This window comes from Camelus bactrianus, chromosome 5 (assembly GCF_048773025.1).
Source record: "Camelus bactrianus isolate YW-2024 breed Bactrian camel chromosome 5, ASM4877302v1, whole genome shotgun sequence".
Classification (NCBI taxonomy): Eukaryota; Metazoa; Chordata; class Mammalia; order Artiodactyla; family Camelidae; genus Camelus; species Camelus bactrianus.
In genome coordinates, this window is record NC_133543.1 from 48,518,546 (window position 1) to 48,538,165 (window position 19,620).

The 19,620-nt window shown below is 40.1% G+C and overlaps 1 protein-coding gene across 2 annotated transcripts in view; it reads right to left on the reverse strand.

The window, feature by feature from the left end:
- Positions 1-18,375, reverse strand: part of GALNT3 (polypeptide N-acetylgalactosaminyltransferase 3) — a 39,823-nt gene extending 21,448 nt beyond the window's left edge. Inside the window, exons 1-2 of one of the 2 annotated variants that reach the window (XM_074363820.1) lie at positions 17,669-18,375; positions 244-867 (exon numbers count right to left, since the gene is read on the reverse strand). In XM_074363820.1, the coding sequence (XP_074219921.1) occupies positions 244-758 (515 nt within the window). In that variant the 5' untranslated portion in view covers positions 759-867; positions 17,669-18,375. The remainder of the gene's footprint in view (positions 1-243; positions 868-17,668) is intronic. The other variant, XM_074363819.1, reaches the window with a different exon arrangement.
- Between the last annotated feature and the right edge of the window lie 1,245 nt (positions 18,376-19,620).

Here is a 19,620-nt window from a genome sequence, read left to right on the forward strand (position 1 = left end):
AGAATTCAGTTTTCTAATTTCTAAGATGATAATTTTTCACATCTGCAATGCCTCACCAAGCATAGACACAGAAATCTATCCTCAATAATTCCAAGCGGAAAACAATGAAAACAGATTAAATAAATGGTATCTGCTGATTCTTTGCCTAAAAGTGGCTAAAGAACCAGCAGCTTCCTTAGCTAATTCTCCTCCCCTGCAAACCCTGATGATAAACACTAAACAATGAACATTCCTTCAACGTACTCAGGAGGTCGAGTGTCTGGTCCAAGATCTCGGTGTAGAGAAATCCTGTCACTTGCAAAAGCATTGAAACAGTGTTTTGCTTCTCCACGTTCTTTTTCCTTCTGCTCTTCAACACTTAAATTGGTTGTTTTGAATGCTTTACCAGAAGCACCAGGTGCATTAGAATCCTGAGGTGGGCGGTCAAGAACGGGTTTCAGTTCTGCTGCTGTATAATATCCTTGCAAACAGGGTCTCTCACCAGCATCAATGTTTTGCCTGACAGGTGCTCCTATTTGCATTTTTGGCATTGCATCTTTAATATTGTTTACAGCTTCTAGCATTAAATCAAACATCTTGTTTTTGTTTTTCATATTTCTTTCCATCCTTGATTCCTCTTTGGAATATTGAACACTTACTTCTCTTTGCATTAAAATCAAAAATATTATAAAGAAAAAAACTACTGCACCAAGCTTCCAGAACTTTTTATGGTAATGTCTTTTAAGATGTAATTTTACTAGTCGCTTTAGGTGAGCCATTCTGACATTAAAAGCTTGTCACTTGACAAATAACAGTTACAGTTTCCTCTGTTACATGTATTTTTTATCATAGATTTGCTGGCAGGAAGGTTTCCTTAAATTGCAATACCTACAAACAGAAATAATAGATGACATTAGTAACTATTCATTCCTATAGGCATGGCTGACTTCATTCATTCAGCCACAACTGAATGTAAGCTGTAAACAATGTACTCTTCTGGGTAACAATTATACAAAGGTACCTTGCCCTCAAGAAAATTACACTTTTGTAAGAACACAATTGCTATAATTAACTACAATCTATTGGGGTTATAAAATATTGGAGATTTCTCTCCAGTAAAAAAATACATTATTTGTTAATTCTGGCTAATATCTATGTATGATATGCATAGATTAATTTTATAAATATATTTTGAGTTTAAAAAAAAACTCAGCTCAATAACCAAGGGGCCAAAGGACTTCATTAAACTGATTGTAAAGAAGGAACTTCATATAAGGATTAAAATGACCTCTTAAGCTTTTTACATCATTTTAAAATACAAGGAGTTTCAGAACCACACAGTTGTGATTGTGTCATTTCTTTTGTGTCAAATGTTCTGCTAGGCTATGGCTACCAAAGTAAAGATAACTTGAAGGTAAGCTTCAAGGAGCAGAGGCCAGTATGAACTATGGCACTTCAACAGGCAACCAAAGAGCAGTGTGATACGAGCTATGATGGAGACTATGGCAGCAACATGAAAGATAAGGAGAAATATTAGGAAAAATTTCCCAGCAATGACACCATAGAGCAGAATCATGAAAGATAAGCAATTTTTAGGCTGGTGGACAAGAGAGAGGAGAGAGAAGGAATAGCAGATGCAAAGGCAAAGGAGCAAGATAAAGTGTGGTCAGTCTTTGAGTACAGCAGAAGCAAAAGGCACAGGCAGGGATTGGCAGGAGGTGATGAGGCTGGGAGTTCAGATGAAGACTGGCTCACAAAGTGAATTTGGAATTTACCAATTTTGTCCTGAATGGATGGAATGGAGAGAACTGAATGATTTTAAGGAAGGACTGTAATCAAATTTATGTTTTAGAAAAATCACAGATTCCTTGGCACCAGTGGAGGTAATATATACCAGAGAGTTGAGGAGAGAAAGAAGGATGGAGAGGGCTGATTCAAGAGAGTCCAGGAAGTGAAATCAAATAGGGCTTCGTGAGAGAAAGGGAAGAATGAGAGGTAGATGCGTAAAGTGATGACATTGACAAAGACAGGAAATATAGGAAGGAGGATAGATTTGGGGTGGGATGTTCAATTTTGGTCATGACAAATTTGAGGTGCTAGTAGGACTTCCAAAGTGAGCTTCCATGAGCAAAAAGATACGGGACTGAAAATTAGGGAAAAGCTCTGTGTTAGGAATGAAAATTTGACAGTCTTGGGGTACAAAAGAGTTCACCTACAGTATATAAAATAAGGAAGCCCAGAGAAATAGCTACAAAATTTAAGGGTTGGGGGAATAAAAAGGAGAAACTGGAAAAAAAAAATACCAAAAGGAGTAAGAACACAAGAAAACAAAACAAAGGAGAATCAAGGGAGAACAAACTGACAGAAGGAATATCTGGATACAATCTGCATCTTAGCCTTGAGAGATGTCAATTATTTGACAGTGGTTGATCTTTAAAAGTAAATTTCACAAGACCTGGTCCAATAGGTTTTAGTGCAAAACCAGCAAATCTGCCAGAGAATCCAATAGACTACTTGTCGTCATGCCCCCAAGATCCTAGGGCTTAGGATCCAGGGCACCTTCAGACTAACAGGGCAACAATGATCTAAGAGGTTCCAGGAAGGAAAGGATGGGCAAAATGTTGGATTTTCATAGGACAGTGGTCCCCAGGCACTGAAACAGAATTGGATCATTTTCTCTCTTCCAACAGCCTCATTAATTCCATCCTTCTTTCTAATTCCCCCGCCTACCCACAAATATGATTTCCAGCATAAAATGTTCGTGCTTGACAATAGATGAATAGATATAAATCAACCTATGTTCACCCTCCTTTCTTCTGAGACAACCACCAAAACCCCCTTCTCCAGTAGTATTTAGTGACTCCAGATTTCTTCAGTAGCCACAGTAGGCTAGATTAGGAATTTGAAAAGGAATGAGCTGGTCTCCTTAGAAGGTTTAACACAGCATGGAACAAGAAAGAGTCCTGGGAAAACAAAGAGTAGAGGGAGATGACAGTACTAGATCCTTCTACACTTGTGATGGTTTTCCCAAAACATCTTATGCCAGAAATCATATTCGTGGGTGGGGTGGGGAATTAGAAAGAATGGATGGAATTAACAAGGCAGTTGAAAACGAGTTCTTTTTTAGGAACAAATTATAAACTAGAGGAGTTCGTCAATAGGGCAATAATCCTATCGTGTGTAGGTTTGTGTGCCTAAGGGAGTCACTCAGTTAGGATCTCTCTAACGAGGGAGTCAAGAAAAGCTCATGAAGGGCATGGAGAGTGCCTCCCTTACTCATGGGTTTTTTAGCACTTACCACAATGTTGGTGACAAAATGGGCACCCAATAAATGTTGACTAGACAAGGGAAGGAGAAGGACCAAGATGTCATTTATTATCAGAAATAGGAAAAACGATAGTTAACTTTTGTTTCATGTCGATTAGGTCCGTGATAAAGACTTTAATACTTTCATTCTCATGTAGTCTTTCCAACGATCTTGTGAAGTTTATGTCATTCTCACTTTATTGACAAACATTGAGAGTCAAACAGATTAAGTGGTTTGGTCAAGGTCATTCATTTAAGTAGAAGAGGAGCGTTTCCCCAACTGTGTTCAAACTCAGATCTGATGTAAAATCCTGAACTTTTAACTAAACTTGTCTGAAATAAGGTTTTTAAAAGTCAAGAACTGATACCCTAAATATAAGGAAATAAGGGGAAAACCTAAGGAGAAAAACTACAAATAGCCTCCTATCACCTCAAGTAAGGTTTTCTAAACAAATGAGTTTTTAAAAACCTTGTTTTCAGAGCATGTTTCTGGAAAGATTGAGGAGGATGAGACTGTAGATTTTGACAACGGAGGATTACGAAACTGAGACCATTTAGTGGTAGAGTCTACTCAAATAGGAACACAATGCTTTGCTTTTCTCAGATTATTTCAAAGGGAATAGTTTTCTTTTATCATTGCTGATCACATGACAATTCCAAGATAGATACCCCAGGGATTGTATATGACTTTACTGTTCTTTGCTGCTAATGTACAATATCAGGCTTCCATTAATGATAAATTACATTTAACATTAAGTATCTCCACCAGTGGTCTTCAACTCCGAATACACTAAGTGGAAAGCTCTTTTAAAACTGCAGTGCCTTGGGCCTCATCCCTACAGAGTTTGATTTTATTGGTCTAGGGACGGGGCCTAGGCCCTGCTTTTGTTGCTATTTGAAGCTCTCCAGCTACTTCTAAATGGCAGCAAGGGTTAAGAATCACTGGTTTAGGTTCAAGATTTGGGGCAAAACAAAACCAGCACTTGATAAGGAAAGGACTGCATCTAACCAAAGGCAACCACATTATTAATTTCTAATACTCCAAAGACAGGTTTTTCAAAATAGATTCTTGATATAAATTAAGCAAAATTATATTGACATGAAGAGGTAAGATAAAATCCAAAGCAAGAATGACCCAAAGTTTCCTAAGAAGGCTCAGGAATTAATGCTGTTATAAGTGAGGCACTGAGGTTTTACTGCAAATTATGATGTTGTAAAATCATTTTTTAAATATTTTATTCCCATCACAAAGGTGGGAAAACTGAGTCTCTAAACAATAAAAGACATAATTTAAATTAAGTAAGTAAGTAGGTAAGTAAAACGAAACAAGGATTCTCAATCTCTCTTCCTGGGAATAATACCATGTTCCTAGACCACACTACTTACCAAACTGAAGACCAGTGTAAAAACAGCCAATGAAACAATACAAGTCTCTCCTAGAATCAAATCCAATTGGATTGTTAAGTTTGAGAATTGAAAAAAAAATCAGCACAACAGCAAACTCAGGGTATAAGAAGTCATATTTGCACATTAGAAATGATTAGCAGATGGGGGGTTGCTCTTCTTGTACTCTTTCTAAAACCTTTAAATATACCTCTCCAGAATGGTCATTTGCTAATTATAAAAGATCATGTTCACAGAAGAATAAAGGGAAATACCATGAAACAGTTTTTTAAAACTAGAAAAAAAATTAACTAAAATTCAGAGATTTTCTAAACTCTAAATCCTTATAAATTTCTAAAATTAGAAAAAATTTTATAATTCAGAGAACTTCTGGTCTTAAAAAAACATTAATCTATATCTCAGTATGTATGTAGACATTACAAAAAGGCATTAATAATAAATAAAGATATCCACAAAATGATACTTTGAAAGGCTAAAACAAAATGCACAATTCTAACCAGTCTGTGAGATGGGGTTAAAATCAATGAACTGTTCTCAGGGGTAAAAATATGCTTCCATCTCAACAGAAAAAAACCAAAATCTCATAAATTAAAAGTATCTAACTATAAAACTGTGGTTTCCAGGTATCTAGACTATGGTTTCTCAAACTTTAATGTGACAATGAATCACCTGCTGTTGTCTTTAAAATACAGATTCAGATGGGAAAATAGCAAGACAAGATCCATCTCTACAGTCATGACTGTCCCTCAAGGTGAAAGAACACACGTTGCAAGAACGTTAGTTGTTAGTTTATTTTAAAATTCCACCTAAAACAATCTTCTAAAGCACTGAAACATAGAACTTCATAACTGCACAGGAAAGTAACAGTTAATAAAATAAGAGGACAGTGGTCTTCCCATTTCTTGTTTCTGTATTTGTGACAATAAACCTTTACAGCTAGCTCCAGGGATTAAAGGTCTGGTTCTAGCTGAATTTAATTGGAACAAGGCCTAATTGGTGTATAAAACTTGCTTTTTAGAGTTAAAGCTTGCTGCAAAGAGTTAAGAGTAACTACACAAAGCAAGAAAATACAAAATTACATCCCCTAACCACAGTGTAGATTGTAGATTAACAGAAGTACACTACTATGAATGAATGCTCATTGGAGCTTTCCCATGCACTGTCACCTGGATTTCCTAATTAAACTTAAAAAGAAAACAAAACCTGCCCTGACAATAAATCCTTAAGTGCTTGGGCAGAAATTTTAAGTGTCCCTCATCTGCTGGTGAAAATGTTAGGGAATGGAGGAGTGGCAGGAAGTCATTTCTGTTTGTATTTATTGGTGGAATCAAATTTCATGGTGATTTGCCACTATGGTTTGTTAGTTTTGATTATGTTTAAGTCCACGTTCACATCCTTGCCAGCAATTCTTCTGAGCAGGAAGTAAGTTGTGGTTGTGTGACATGTGACAAACACTGATGCAAAGCCAACTGCACTGAGACAGCCACAGCCCATCTCACAGGAGGCAGCAGGAGACAGACTTCCAAGATCCCAGCTAAAGACCAAGTAAAGCTGCTCTGGGTGATTGGAAAATGCCACCAGCAGACAACTATATGCATGAAATTATCATAAAGTAGGATGACTTCTGTCATAAAATAGGATGACTTCTGAACAAAGGTATCTTCAGGTTACGAGACAAAAAGCCTAGTGACAGAGTCTACTTTCAGCAACTGTGAGGCACAGATTTTAGTAAGGAAAAGGGCATGGTCAGAAATCCAACTTCTCAGCCAACCTGGGTCAGATAAACATCTCCATTATCTTTGAAGGTGAAAGGTCGTAGACAGGATCTTGATTTGTGGACCAGCCCATCTCTCTTTACAGTTTGGAACAAACAAGCAGTTAGGAAGCTACACTTACCCGTGGTGGGAAGGGAGGCTCACATACTGTCTCCTGCCTCATTTGCACCTATGAATGAATTCTACATAACATAGGAAAAATATACTATTTGATTATTTATGGCATTCTAGAGGCATTTTGAGGAGTGATTCTAGGGGTTCCACAGATGACCCATGTAAGTGATATTTCCCCCAGGCAGAAGCACTGCATTTTGAAGGATTTGTCCATCTAACTATTTACCTCGAAACGTAGTTGGTGGCTTTGGGATTAATGAGGAGACAGAAATGATACCGATGTGAACAAGGAAAGTTTAATCTATTATTAAGGGAGGACTGGAGTAATAGGGAATTGGCTAGTAAGAGTTAACAAGAATTCTAAAGAACACAGGAGTAGTAGATATAAGGGGCAACCATTACCCTTAAGGCTGAGATGAAGGCCCAAGGAAGAACCCTCTCCCCACAAGGGCTGAGATCCAGAGATCTTAATGGAGATGGCAGAGCACTGGCTCCTTAATGTGAAAAAGTCACAGAGGTGCCTCACTAGGTGACACTAGCCAGAAATCTGCCCTCCGGAGTCCTAGAAGAAGCCATTCATAGGGAGGCATCAAATCCTGGAACTTGCTAGGGGCTGAGGAAAACTGCTGGCTGCTGATGGAGTTGCGAAGTTGTCCTCTGCAGGAGTCTAGTGCACTTTAATGTGCATCTAGATTGGTGCCTGGGATAAAAGTTGGGCAGCTGGCCCCCTAGACACCCAGCCTTGTGGAGCTCCCAGTGTGTACATGTGCGAGGCTAAAGAGAGAACATGGGGAGCAGTGACCTAGGCTGAGGAATAGGTCCCTGATGTCTGTGGCTCCAGCATACACCACTGCTGCCCAAGTCAAGCTCTGGAAAAGTGCAGGGGGGCAGGGAGATGCCAACTGTAGAGAAAGCTATGCCAAGCCGTTGCCTAGCACTGGAAAAAACCATGTGGGGCAGTAGAGGAAAAGTATGCCCAGCAAGACCCTGGCTAGTGAGCCACTCTGAAGCCAGGAAGAGAAGCTCCTTCCGCCTTCAGTGTCCTTGCAGTGGCCTCTACTGAAAAGGCTTAGGAGAAATATTTATAGGGCCCAGCACCATCATTAAAAGCAGGCAAACAGAATGACTCTGAAGCCAAGACACAATAAATTGATAAAGAGCGTAGTCTATCCTTTTGACTACTCAGCCTCTTTGCCACACATCTGAACTCCTATACAGTAACGAAACAACACTATATTCCCCCTAACAAGATGCAAGCATCCTTCTTACAAGTGAAGGGGAGACCTCAGAGTGAGGAGATGGAGAGTGCCAAAATCATTGTACCCACTGTTGTGAATATATGAATTCTCAAATTCTGTCACAGTCCCACCTAACATTCTGTTACCTAAAGAGTAAATTGTAAACTTAATCTCTAACAGCTTCTATGTAATTAAAAAAAAGAAAGAAAGAAAATGAGAAAGAGAAGAAAACTGTTAGCATATACAAATAAACACATATAAAAAGCAAAGGGAAAATGTGCAAAGCTACTACAATCCTCATTTACCTAATTGGCTACGAGGCCACAACTGATACCTATGGTGTCATTCTTCCACTGCCCATTCTGAATGTACCCTGTCCTCAGGCATTCTGTGCTGTTGATGCTGGCAGAAAAGGCAAATCCATATCCAGAATATTTCTCTATTTTAATGAGGATAAATTTCTGCTCCCTCAATGACGGCAGAAGTCAGATAATCAACCTGCCACCCAGCCGCTGTCTGTGGCCCCTAGGCACTCAATACTGGTTTCTGTAGAGTAGGAAGTCAGCAGAAGTGCTAGCCAGGTCAACTTTAGAAAGACGAAGTCCATGTTGCTTAGTGAAAAAAATGTCTACTGGGCCTTCTTATGGGATGTATATAGTTGGGATGTATATATATGGGAATATAGTTGGAAGATGGGTGTGCAAGGTGCATACAATAAATCCAGGCAGACTTTCCTTTCTTGAAAGAGTCCCAAAATTCACAAGTAGTAAACAGTATCTGTCCACCCATTCTCCTTTTGAGGCCCCAGAATATTAAGGGATGGGGGAGTGGGGGGAGCAAGACTGCTTGCTCAATTACTATCACTTTGCATTCACCTCTCTACAGGAGTATGCACAGTTCATTTAGTAAACACTTGTCTTCCATTTCTCAACTTGCATTCACTTTTAGAAAAAATGTCAGCAAACTTTCTGTAAAGGGCCAAATAGTAAGTATTTATTTTGCTCTGTGGGCCATATGGTCTCTATTGCAACTGCTCAATTCTATTTTTGTGGTGCAAAAGCAGCCACAGACAATACATAAATGAAAGGGCATAGCTGGTTCCAGGACAATTTTGTTTACAAAAACAGGTGGTAGACTGGATTTGGCCCAAGGGCTGTAGTTTGCCAACCCCCAGTCCAGAAATTCAAGAACACTTCCATTTCACCATTTATATATTTCCCTAATCTTACCCCTTCTCCATTAGCTTCCACATCCCCAGATGTAAAAGAACAAAATTAATTCCCCACAAATCCATAACGTTATTTCTTAAATTATGCATAAAAGCAGTGTCTGCCTTGAAGCTTAGGCTAGGTATGTGCCTAATGTGAAGCACACAATATCCCTCTACTGATCCAGTTACCATCTGAAATTTCCAAACTACCCACTCCTCATGGTTAAAGTATGAAAAGACCCTCTTAGTATATGTTTCAGTTGGAAGTAAACCAGTATCAGCCTAAACTTTAATTCTTCTTTCAACAGCCGACCTCAAGTAGGGTAATTTTCGTCAGAACCATCCCCAGACAATTACCGCACAGTGAGGCCTGTGAGACCCATGCTGAATGCCAAGCGCCACGTAGAAAAGGGAGGGGTACCTAATTCTGTGGGGTACTTAATTCTTTAGGCAAAAGGGAGAGGCTTTAATGGATTTTAAGCAGGGTGATGTCCTAATCAGAACTGAAATTTAGAATAATTGTGTCTGAAGCTGTGCTGAATATGGATTTTTTTTTTCCGATGGGGGAAGGGTGTGGGAAAACTGGAGAGGAGGCTGGAGGCGATTAAGAAATTATTAAGAGTAATCCAGGTGAGAAGTGAGAAGAAGGGGTGTGGAGGCTTGGCATAGGATTTAGAAGGTAGAGTTAGCTGAACTCTGCAAATAAATGAACGTGGAGGCTGGAAAGGTTGTTAAATTGTGAAGTGTGTTAAAGATGAGTTCTTGAAAAAGACCAGCTAATGGAGTGCTCTCTGTTCTGGACTATCTGCAGAGGCAGAACTAGAGCTAAAATAATGGAGCAAGAAGCCATGAACACTTAAAGGAGGTGATGACAAAGTTCAAAAAGATGGGTCATATCTAGGAAAACAAAGACCATGTTCAAAAATCTCAGATAAAACAAAACAATTCACAATAGGAACCTTCTCTGCACTTATCCCATTTGACTCAGAATTATCCAACATGTAAGGTCTTACACTACCCCAGTCTCATCAATGTATCAATCAGGTATGAGAATGACTTACAGAAACTTATCCCATGGATATGCTAGTACCCAGGTGAAGTGACAACCTGTAAACTTGCACATTAAAGCAATTTTTTTATATCAAAAGGTTGACACAACCTAGAACTCTGCCAACAAGGAATTAGATAAATAATGATAAACTCATATGATGGAATATTATGCCGAGTTAAAAACAAAGAAGCAACTTTATATGCTGATATGAAATTAGTGCCACAATATAGGAAAAAGAAAAAAAAGCAAGATTTACTTGCATTTTAAAAACAGAGAAAATATATACATATTGTTTTTACTTAAATAAAAAAAAAAAGGTATTGGTTGCCTCCAGAAAGGAAAACTGGGTATCAGAGGGCAACTGTGAAAGAAAAAAGGTTACTAGGCGGTGTGTTCCATCTGAATGAGGGAGTAAACAAACAACAAAAGTCATCATATCTAAGAAATACGGACTCAGTCCAAATGTCAGCTAAGAAACATGCCCAACAGTTGCTATGTTACAGACCCAGAAAGCAACAGTCTGGAACTGGAACAAGTGGACAGGTGGCTCCAGGAAGGAACGCATAAATCTGATAGATTAGATTATGTGGAAAAAGTCTTACTGAGAAGACTTTGAATTACATAAAAATAGAAATTGATATATAGAAAAACTAATATATTCTTTTTTCTTAAGTGAGTTTATTATTCCAGGGTTTTAAAAAATTCTGAGTAAGGAATCATGTTCATAATATACTTGCTTTGCTCAATAGTGAACAATATTTACACAATAATAAATACATACTAAAATGCAAACAAAAGAATGTGAGAATTATATTGTGAGAGCTATTGGGCGGTCAGGAAAGGGGGAGTAAGGGCTACATGTGTGAAAAAGCTTAATACTTATCCACCATAATGGGAAGTCAACAGGTAATGTCAAATATTGATATATTAAGAAACAGCAGTATAAGCATATTATTTCAAAAGGTAAATACTGGAAGAAACAGTTAAAAGAGATGAAAGCATTTGCCTTTACATAGCAAGACTGGGGGAGATGCGAGTTGACTGGATTTTTGTTGCTTTTGCTGTTGTAATATGTTTAACAATCCTATTTAATTTTATTTACATATAAGTCAGGTGGAAGTCCAAGATTTGGAATGAGACTGCTTGGATTTGAATCTTGGCTTTGACATTTCACTAGACTTGTAGATAGAAACAAATTACTTACCCTTTCAATCTTCCTGTCTCTAAAGTAGGAAAAAAATTATATGCACCTCATAGAGTGGCTCTGAAAATTAAGTGATTAATTTATGTAAGTTGCTTAAAATATGTCTGGCACATAACTGCTCAACAGTAAAATAGTAACTAAGGATTAATACTTATTAAGACATAAACATTAATTACTGTTACTCAATAAAAATATAAAGGCATTACTAACTAAAATCTATTTTTTAAAAATATGAGCCACATATTAAGTCTGCTCCCTTTGTGAGGAGGCTAATTTTTTAAAGTTACTACTCCCAGGTACTAAGTAGGACTTTATTTCTTCAGGCTACAGTCTTGACTTTAATAAATAGTTTGAGGGGGAAAAAAAAAAGACCCATGAAAAATTCCACTTACAGTAAGAGCTCAAACTGGAATCTGAAGGATGAGTTTTAACTCAAGATAGGCCAAAAGAGAAGGAAAGAGAGTTCCAGGCGGGGAGAATGACACTTACAAAGACCTAGAGGCAGGACGAACATGGCGATAAAAGCAAGGCTAGCAGAACTAGAAAGAGAGTGATGACCAGAGAGGTGGGCACTGGACAGGAGCTGCATCATGCCAGGCCTTTAGGCCACATTAGGGAGCATGAACTATCCTTAGGCAATGAAGGGCCATAAGCAGAGGGTGACAAGACCACATACTGAGAGAGGATCCCTCTGGGCGCAGTGTGAGAAATCATCTAGAAAGAAGCCAGGACGAATTCAGATCGACAATAGGGAGGACACTGCCAAAGTCCCGGCCAGAGATGATGGTGGTGACAGGAATGGAGAAATGTAGACGGATTTGAGGAATATTTATTTAAGAGGCAAAACTGACAGAACTTGGAAAAGGGAGACTCCTAAGAAGGAATCTTTTGCCTTTTTTTTTTTTTTGGTCTAATTAAATTATATTCTTTAAGTAAAAGCTTCTCTCCTGAACTCCTCAGCACTACTCAGTTGTAAAGTATTTATAAACAAAAGCTCCAAGACATTTTAATCACAAAGTTAACTTTTTACTTCAAATTAAAAAACCAGATCTTGGAACAGAACCAAAAGGCACAAAAATAACATCGAATTCAAAGGAATGAGATGGAAATAACAGCCTAATTAAGTGCAGTGAAACAACTTGCCTACTTCCCAGTTTCTGTGGCCACTGCCCATAAAATAAAGTAAATACACTGCCTGCCCAGTGCCCCTTCCTTCCTGTGCCACTTTTACTCCAACATACCCCACAAGAGCCTTAGAGGGAAGAGAAATTTCACATGCTTTGCAAATAATCTAAAAGTTGTATGTGGAACACAGGTGAAAAAGCAGACTATATTACATATGTGAGGCATATGACAGAGGGACATCTCACCCAGCTCAGGTGCACATGGAGGTGTGTGTTGGGGGAGGCAGGGGTGCAGTGTTCTGAAGGAGGTAAGATCTCAGCTGACTCTTAAGAACCAGAAAGAGTAAAAGAGGTAAAGACAAAATGGAAGGTACTCTCAGCAGTGGGGAGTAACAAAAGAGAAGCAAACAGGGGGGAAAAGAAATCTGTTGTTAGAAAATAAAATTTCAGAATACACAGTATAAATCCATAGTTAAACAAGGGTCAGATCCTGTGAGACCATTTTAAAGGCCATAGGTTTTATCCTGTGAGCTGTGGAAAGTTATTAAATGACTTAAAGCAGAAGAGAAAGAAGTTCAGGTTTACATCTTTAAAGAGATCATCCCGTTACGGGTTCTGCTGAGGATGGATTTGAGTTTAACACTATATCCACTGAGATATCAGGTAGCAGGTATCTGTGGTACCCAAGTCAAAAGTTGGCAAGATCCAGAAAGAGAGCAGTAGGAGAGAAATTGGGGGGGGGAGAATACATGGAAAATCTTAAGAAAATTAAGTGATCTGATAGTTGTGGAAGCTAAGGAAATAGAGTAAAAAATGACCTCTGGATTTCCAGCACAACACTTGGATGGTGGTACCCATTCTCAAAAATCACAGGAACCAAAGGTCTTTTCAAATTTGGAATACTTTGGAAGTTAGGAGATACAATTTACACACCCAATATAATTGTGTACCCCCAGTAGGGTATAGGACAGTACCATGTAATCAAACACTACTATTTCCGCAGCAGGACACATCTACCAAGCGGAGTAGATGACAAATAGCTTCTAGTTCACTCAGGTTTGCAGCAAATGCATTCAAGTTTTGCTGACAAATGCCTTAACCAAAAATTTTAACCAAATCAGAGATTTTTTTGGGGGGGGGGTGGAATTGCAGATAAGAAATGGTAAATGTAATAATACCTATAAATAAAACATAGGAAATAAAATAGGTTGTTTTTTTGAGGAGGGGGTTCTGTGTTGATGGGATGAAGGTTCTGGTTTACACATGTATAATCTCAGGTAATTATGACATCTTAAAGATGTCCAGCAGGCAATGGAATAGATGAGATGAGTAAACTAGTTTGGATAGCTTGAAGCTGAAGCAATTATAGGGAAAATGTGGACTTGGGAAAATACTCTCTATTCAGTGCCAAAAACATGAGCCCAACTCAGAGAATGACTGAAGGAGATTTTATCTTATTGTCAGGAGTCACTAGTGACCTAGAATTCAGAGTCCTGTTTGTCTCTGCTTTGCCATAAGTTAATGCATTTTGGTCTTTCGCCTTTGTCGGCACTGATCTGAATTCAGTGTCGCTACTGGCAGTCTATTAATTGTGTTAAGATTACCCATATTATATAAAAGTAGTTATTCTGACCCTAACTAGATGCATAGTTAGATAGGTGATTGAAAATATTTCCTTCTCAATCAGATTTAATACCATAAAAGATCTGTCATACCAAAGGTCTTTTCATACTTTACAGACCAGAGAAATGAATATCTCTGAAGATGACTGGGACATTGATTACTTTAAAATATTAAATACATTAATATTTTCTTTTGGAGAAAAATTCCTTTGACCAGGAATCTGAAGGCAGATTAAAACTAAAAGCTTCCATGGAAGGCTTAATCATCTAAACAGTTTCCAAGCCTACATTCCTATGGGTCCTTTAGGGATCTAATATCTCAATCTCTCCATCTACTCTTTTTTTTCGGGGGGAGCATACGTGGAATGATTCCTAACATATGTCTTATATCTGTTTCATAGTTAAAAAAAAGATATATGAGAAGACTACAAACCAAATAATAAACTTGCCTGTTTAATCATTTTTTTCAGACTCCACCCAGCACTATAACTCAACCATAAAATTTAGAACTTAAAATAGAGCTGGATAGAATTCTTTTTCTCTGTCAAACTTTCACTTGATAACTGTTACCATTGTCTCTTCAGAAAAAACTTTTCAGTTTTTCCTATCCCCAAACATACTACAATATGCTGAGAATCCATTTAAGATACAATAATGGACAGTCAGGTTTCATGCAGTTCTAACGTTTGAGAGGTTTAGTCTAGCACCAGGTCCTAGAATCTCAAGACCTCCAATAAATGTTTAATAAGGATTATAGTTTAATTTTATATATTAAAAATGTATAGTTTACCTTTCTTTCTTGTGAATGCATGCTTGTGTATTTGTGTTCCTCTGTGTGTGTATGTGTAAGACATAGTAAACTGGTAGAAAATGAGCCTTAAGAAAATGTAAATTCAATAGGATACTATTTTTATCGTAGGTTCCAGTCTATTTGGGGTCATAAAATCAAAGCAGTGTTTTAAGACCAATTTTTTTTAATTAAATAGAGAATACCCATGTTGTAAGGTTAAGTACTATTTTGTAAAACTTGTTTCATTGATACACACACATACTTAAGCATACTGTGTTGAGGCATTGAATGCATTTCTTACTGAAGATTGTAGTCCAAAAAAAGTTTAAAAAACACTGATGTTAAGGAAGTGTGCTTGCCAACCAAAAATCGAGAGTGTTGCAAATGGAAGGATGACTCTGGGTTGCTGCCTCATAAAATACATTTCAGGCCAATACAATAAAAGATCAGAGGACTAAATTATGTTGTCCATATTGACTCAAAAAATTAACTATGGCTCTGAAATACCAAGAAAGGATTAAAAATCTCAGTCCACATGGCATCTTCAGTACACATGTGATCCACAGTGAGAGGAAGAGAATGATGGCCTCACTCTCCCTGGAGTCAGGTATCATCTGGACAAGTAGAAATTAGGGTAAATAAGAGCTGGACAAAGAACAATTGACTATTGTGTAATTACAAAGGCTTACAAACTATATGAAAGACAAAAAAATCAACATCTTACGATAAAGAGGATGTGGGTGGTGAAAAGTAAAGATAACACAAGTCTTGAGTCAAGCCACTCAAATAATATTGCCGTGTCTACCACTAATTTGCTGGGAGAACTGAAGTTAGAATATTTCTCTTAGCTTCAGTTTATCCCAAACTGGATGGACTGACTGGATATCCAAAGTGAGAAGGGGATCCTAAGAAAGCAGGGCTAGAAGAGATTCTTGATTTGTTAAACCCTCATTATCATAATGTAGGGAAGTATTATTTTTCCTATTTTACAGATAGTTTAACTGAGGCACACTGTTACTCTAGCTAATGCAAATATGTTATCTTTCTCCATACAGTTAAGAGTAAAGATGGTCTAATAACATCTGGCCCAATAATCAACAGAGATTAAATTAATACCCTAGACTTAGAGAGCAGCATCTACATCTAATTTTTAAATAGTATTTAGCACATTTATTTCTCCATATGGAGACAAGATTAACAGGGCAGGTGAGGCTCTTTTAAGAAAAGCAGAAAGCACTGGTTGAAAGGATCATTAATAATTATGTCCTATTGGGCTGTGGTTAGCTTTAACTACATCTTAAAAAAAAAAAAAAAAGGCTAGATGTGTTTCCTAAGGCATGCTATGTTAAGTATGCAATTTAAAATATATCTTTTAAAAATTAGCAAAGATGTTACCAAACAAATTTAAGCAGTGAGGTTGCCATTTATTATTAGAAACTTCTATGTAAAAATGCTACTTAAAGCAATGCAAAAAATGCTTGGTACGAACAAACTGTTCAGAATGTTTAAACTAATATGTATGCTAGACTTCAGATATGAAAAGTCAAAGCTAAACTTAAAGAAATCTAATTGTAGGGTATGACTTTAACCTCGTGTATTTTAGCCACAAACTCAAAGAAAAATTCAGTGAAAGAAATAACAGATATACCCCAAAACAGAAATTCTCACATAAATGTAGCAACTTGCTGAATTTTTAACAATACAATTTGAATTTAAAAGTCTTCATTATGTAGTATAATTTCTATGGCAAGTTATGTTTGCTTAATAAGGTCTTCTGAAAACCAGAAGAACTGGTAACTCCATGGGGTTCTAAAAACAGAAATAGTTATTTGATAAATTTGAAGTGAACTGTTTTGATGAGTTTTTGAGAGAGAAGGAAGTGCTTTGATGGGTTGGGAGAGAAAAGGAAATAAAAGTCTAAGGTAAGCACCATTTTCACCCTCAATTCTTGGGCTTCAGAAAAGCTTAATTAGGCAGGGAAAGGAATTTGGGCCTGGCACACCCAGGTTTAGACGTGGCAGGTTCCTGAAACAAAGTTTTTTTGAACCTTTGAGTCATATGCCACAGGCAAACCAAAGCCGCGATATGCGGTCATTAAGTCAACAGGTCCTTTAACGAGATAGTGTGCGGTTGGTGAGTGGCAGTTGGATTTCCTCCCGCCACGAAGAAAATAACTTTTCTCGATCAAACCGGATAGTGGGCGCAGCTCTGGCTTGGGAGCGCACCCGGAAAAGTGCAGAGACGAAACAGACAGAGAGAAAGGGATGTCCGCGTCCCGACCACAGAGCGCCTTCCAAACCACTCGGAAACCATTTGAGTGGCTCGGGCGGCCGCGGTTTCCAGCCTAGGACTGTCTGGGGTCCGGCTGGGAAAGTTGCCTGGCCAAGCAGTGCCCTTCCCGCCGCGGGTCGCCCCTCTGGCACCGGCGAGGGAGGAGACCAGCCACCTGTTAGCCCAGAGAAAACGCGGCCGCCTCGCGCTCGACCCTGCCCCTCCCACCCCCTACTCCGCGACCCTCCCAGGGACCAGCTCGGGGGCCCCCAGGACTTGGCCCCGGGTCCGGCTCTTCTGGAGCCTCCTTAAAGAGACTGTCAGGGGCACCGCGGGGGACAAGGGCGACAGGGAGATCGCCGGAGCACCACCCCTCCCCGGCCTCGGGCGCCCCTTTCGGCCTCTCCCGAGGGGCAACTGAAACACCGCTCTCGAGACTATCTCTAACTGGCCACTGGGACCGGCCCCGTCTCCCCGCCACGCGAGCCTCCGAGTCCGTCCGACACCCCCCTCCAACTCCGACTCTGCCCAGGGGCTACTGGTCCCCCGCCCCGGCCCGAGCGCTGGTCCGCCGGCTTACCTGGCGGGTGGGCAGAGCAAGGTGGCGGGAAGCGGCGGCCGTGCGGGCGCTGGACGTGGGCCGGGCGCCAGGTGCAAGTGGCGGCAGCTCGGGTTGCTGTCGCTACAGTTGCCGCTTAGTCCAGCTCCTCCTCCGCCGCCGCCTCCTGCCTTCCCGCTGGGCCTCCGGCGTTGCCAGGAGAGGCCGAACCAAGGCTCCGCTTCCTCTCGGAGTCTCCCAGGTGAGCTCCAGCCTGCGACGTCGGCAGGGGCGAGGCCCCCGTCCCGCGCCTGCGCGCCAGCCTCCCGCCCCGCCCAAGCCCTACCTGAGCGCTCCAGGTGAGGACCGGGGACCGCGCGCGGGGCGGGGGCGCCGTCCCGGCCCCGCGCGGCTCTTCTTTTCCGCGCGAGGAGAGGCTGGTTCTCTGCGCCAGGCGAGCCTAAGCCCGTCTACACTGAGGAGTCCTGAGCTGACCTCGTGGCAGGGGTCACCTTGTACCCAGAACACAGTCTGGGTCCTTGGGGAACCAGAAGGTCTAGATTTCCCTCACACACACTTCCCTTCCTCTACGTTTCGCCAAAAGGGGTGCGCGGCCCGGAGGTCGGGGGGGCCGCGTGCCTCCGAGGACCACCTCATGACGGCAGCCACTGTTGGCTCGTGCGGTTTCCACGAGCAGGGTTCAGCAGCGTCTGTCACCACTTAGGTTCGTGAGCTATTGGGTGAGCTTCCTTCCCATGCAGTCTTGATTTCATCACTTGACTCACTCCAGCGCAGCTAGTGGTTTCCGTTTCTGTAAGCGCGCGCTCTGGTAGGGGCGCCTCACGTCCAAAGGAGGAGCCTTCCTCTTCGTTTAAGAAGCGCCTCTGGTATTTGGCAGAGCCTCGCCAATTTGGGGCGCACCACCGCTTCCTGGGTTGCTATCGAAAGGCAAACCAACTCCCAAATGAGAGGGAAAGTAATGACATTAGAGAGAAACACGCTGTTCTTGCTTGGAAAGACACTGTGGTTTCCTGGAAAGGACTTGCTTCTACTGCAGGTTTGCTTAAAACCCAACATCTATTGGGAAGGTGAGAACGCAGGCTTTAGGGAGAGGCTGGGCTTTTGTTTCTAAGACAAAAAAAAATTTTTTAAGCAGTATTTTTTTTTCTTTCGTGATAGGTGCGACTTTCTGTTTCAGCCTTCATTTTGCTGTTCTGACAAACATTGACACACCCAAAACCAGGGCTTAAAATGACCTTTCTGTCTTCCTATGAACTTATTCATTTATTTGGCTGTATCTTCAGTGCACATAGCAATATAAATGGGAAAATAGCTGGGTGTGTTTTAGTGGAACGCTTAATTACATAGTGGCAGGTTTTCTAAAAAGTTTTGCTGTGGCCTTTCTCCTGCATTTTCATACATCCTCTTATGGTTCCTATTTATTGGTATATTAGTATTATGTGTGGACCTAAAATCAAGATTTAGAAATACAGGTTAGTACAGTGTCAACAGGGTGTATCTTTAGGACTTGGCTAGTCTGACATTGTTTGTAGCATCCACAGTATGATTTTATACCACACCCATGAATTAGATTTAAAACTTCAGTTCTTTGCATTGTAGATTGTGGTTACTTTGCAAGCATTGAGGAAACATTGTATCTGTGACATTTTAACATTCGTACCTATAAGCAATTTTTAAGCGCTCTCTCCAAAAAGTTAAGGAGCAAATTATAAGTATTACCATGCCAGCTTGATAATATTTATCCTTAGGCCCAGAGCTAAAAAAACACTACCTAAATCCCACCACCCACCTCCCTTTTAAAAAATTCTGCCACTTTCTTTTTGTTTGCCTTTAAATGGAGATTAATGTTAGGCTTTGGGGAATTTGGGAGAAATCCTAAATGTGTAACCAAGGAGTCTGTTTCTCTTGTCTTGCACTAACCCATCCCTGAATGCAACAGGAGCCAAAGATGATCAGAGTTTTGATGTCCCACC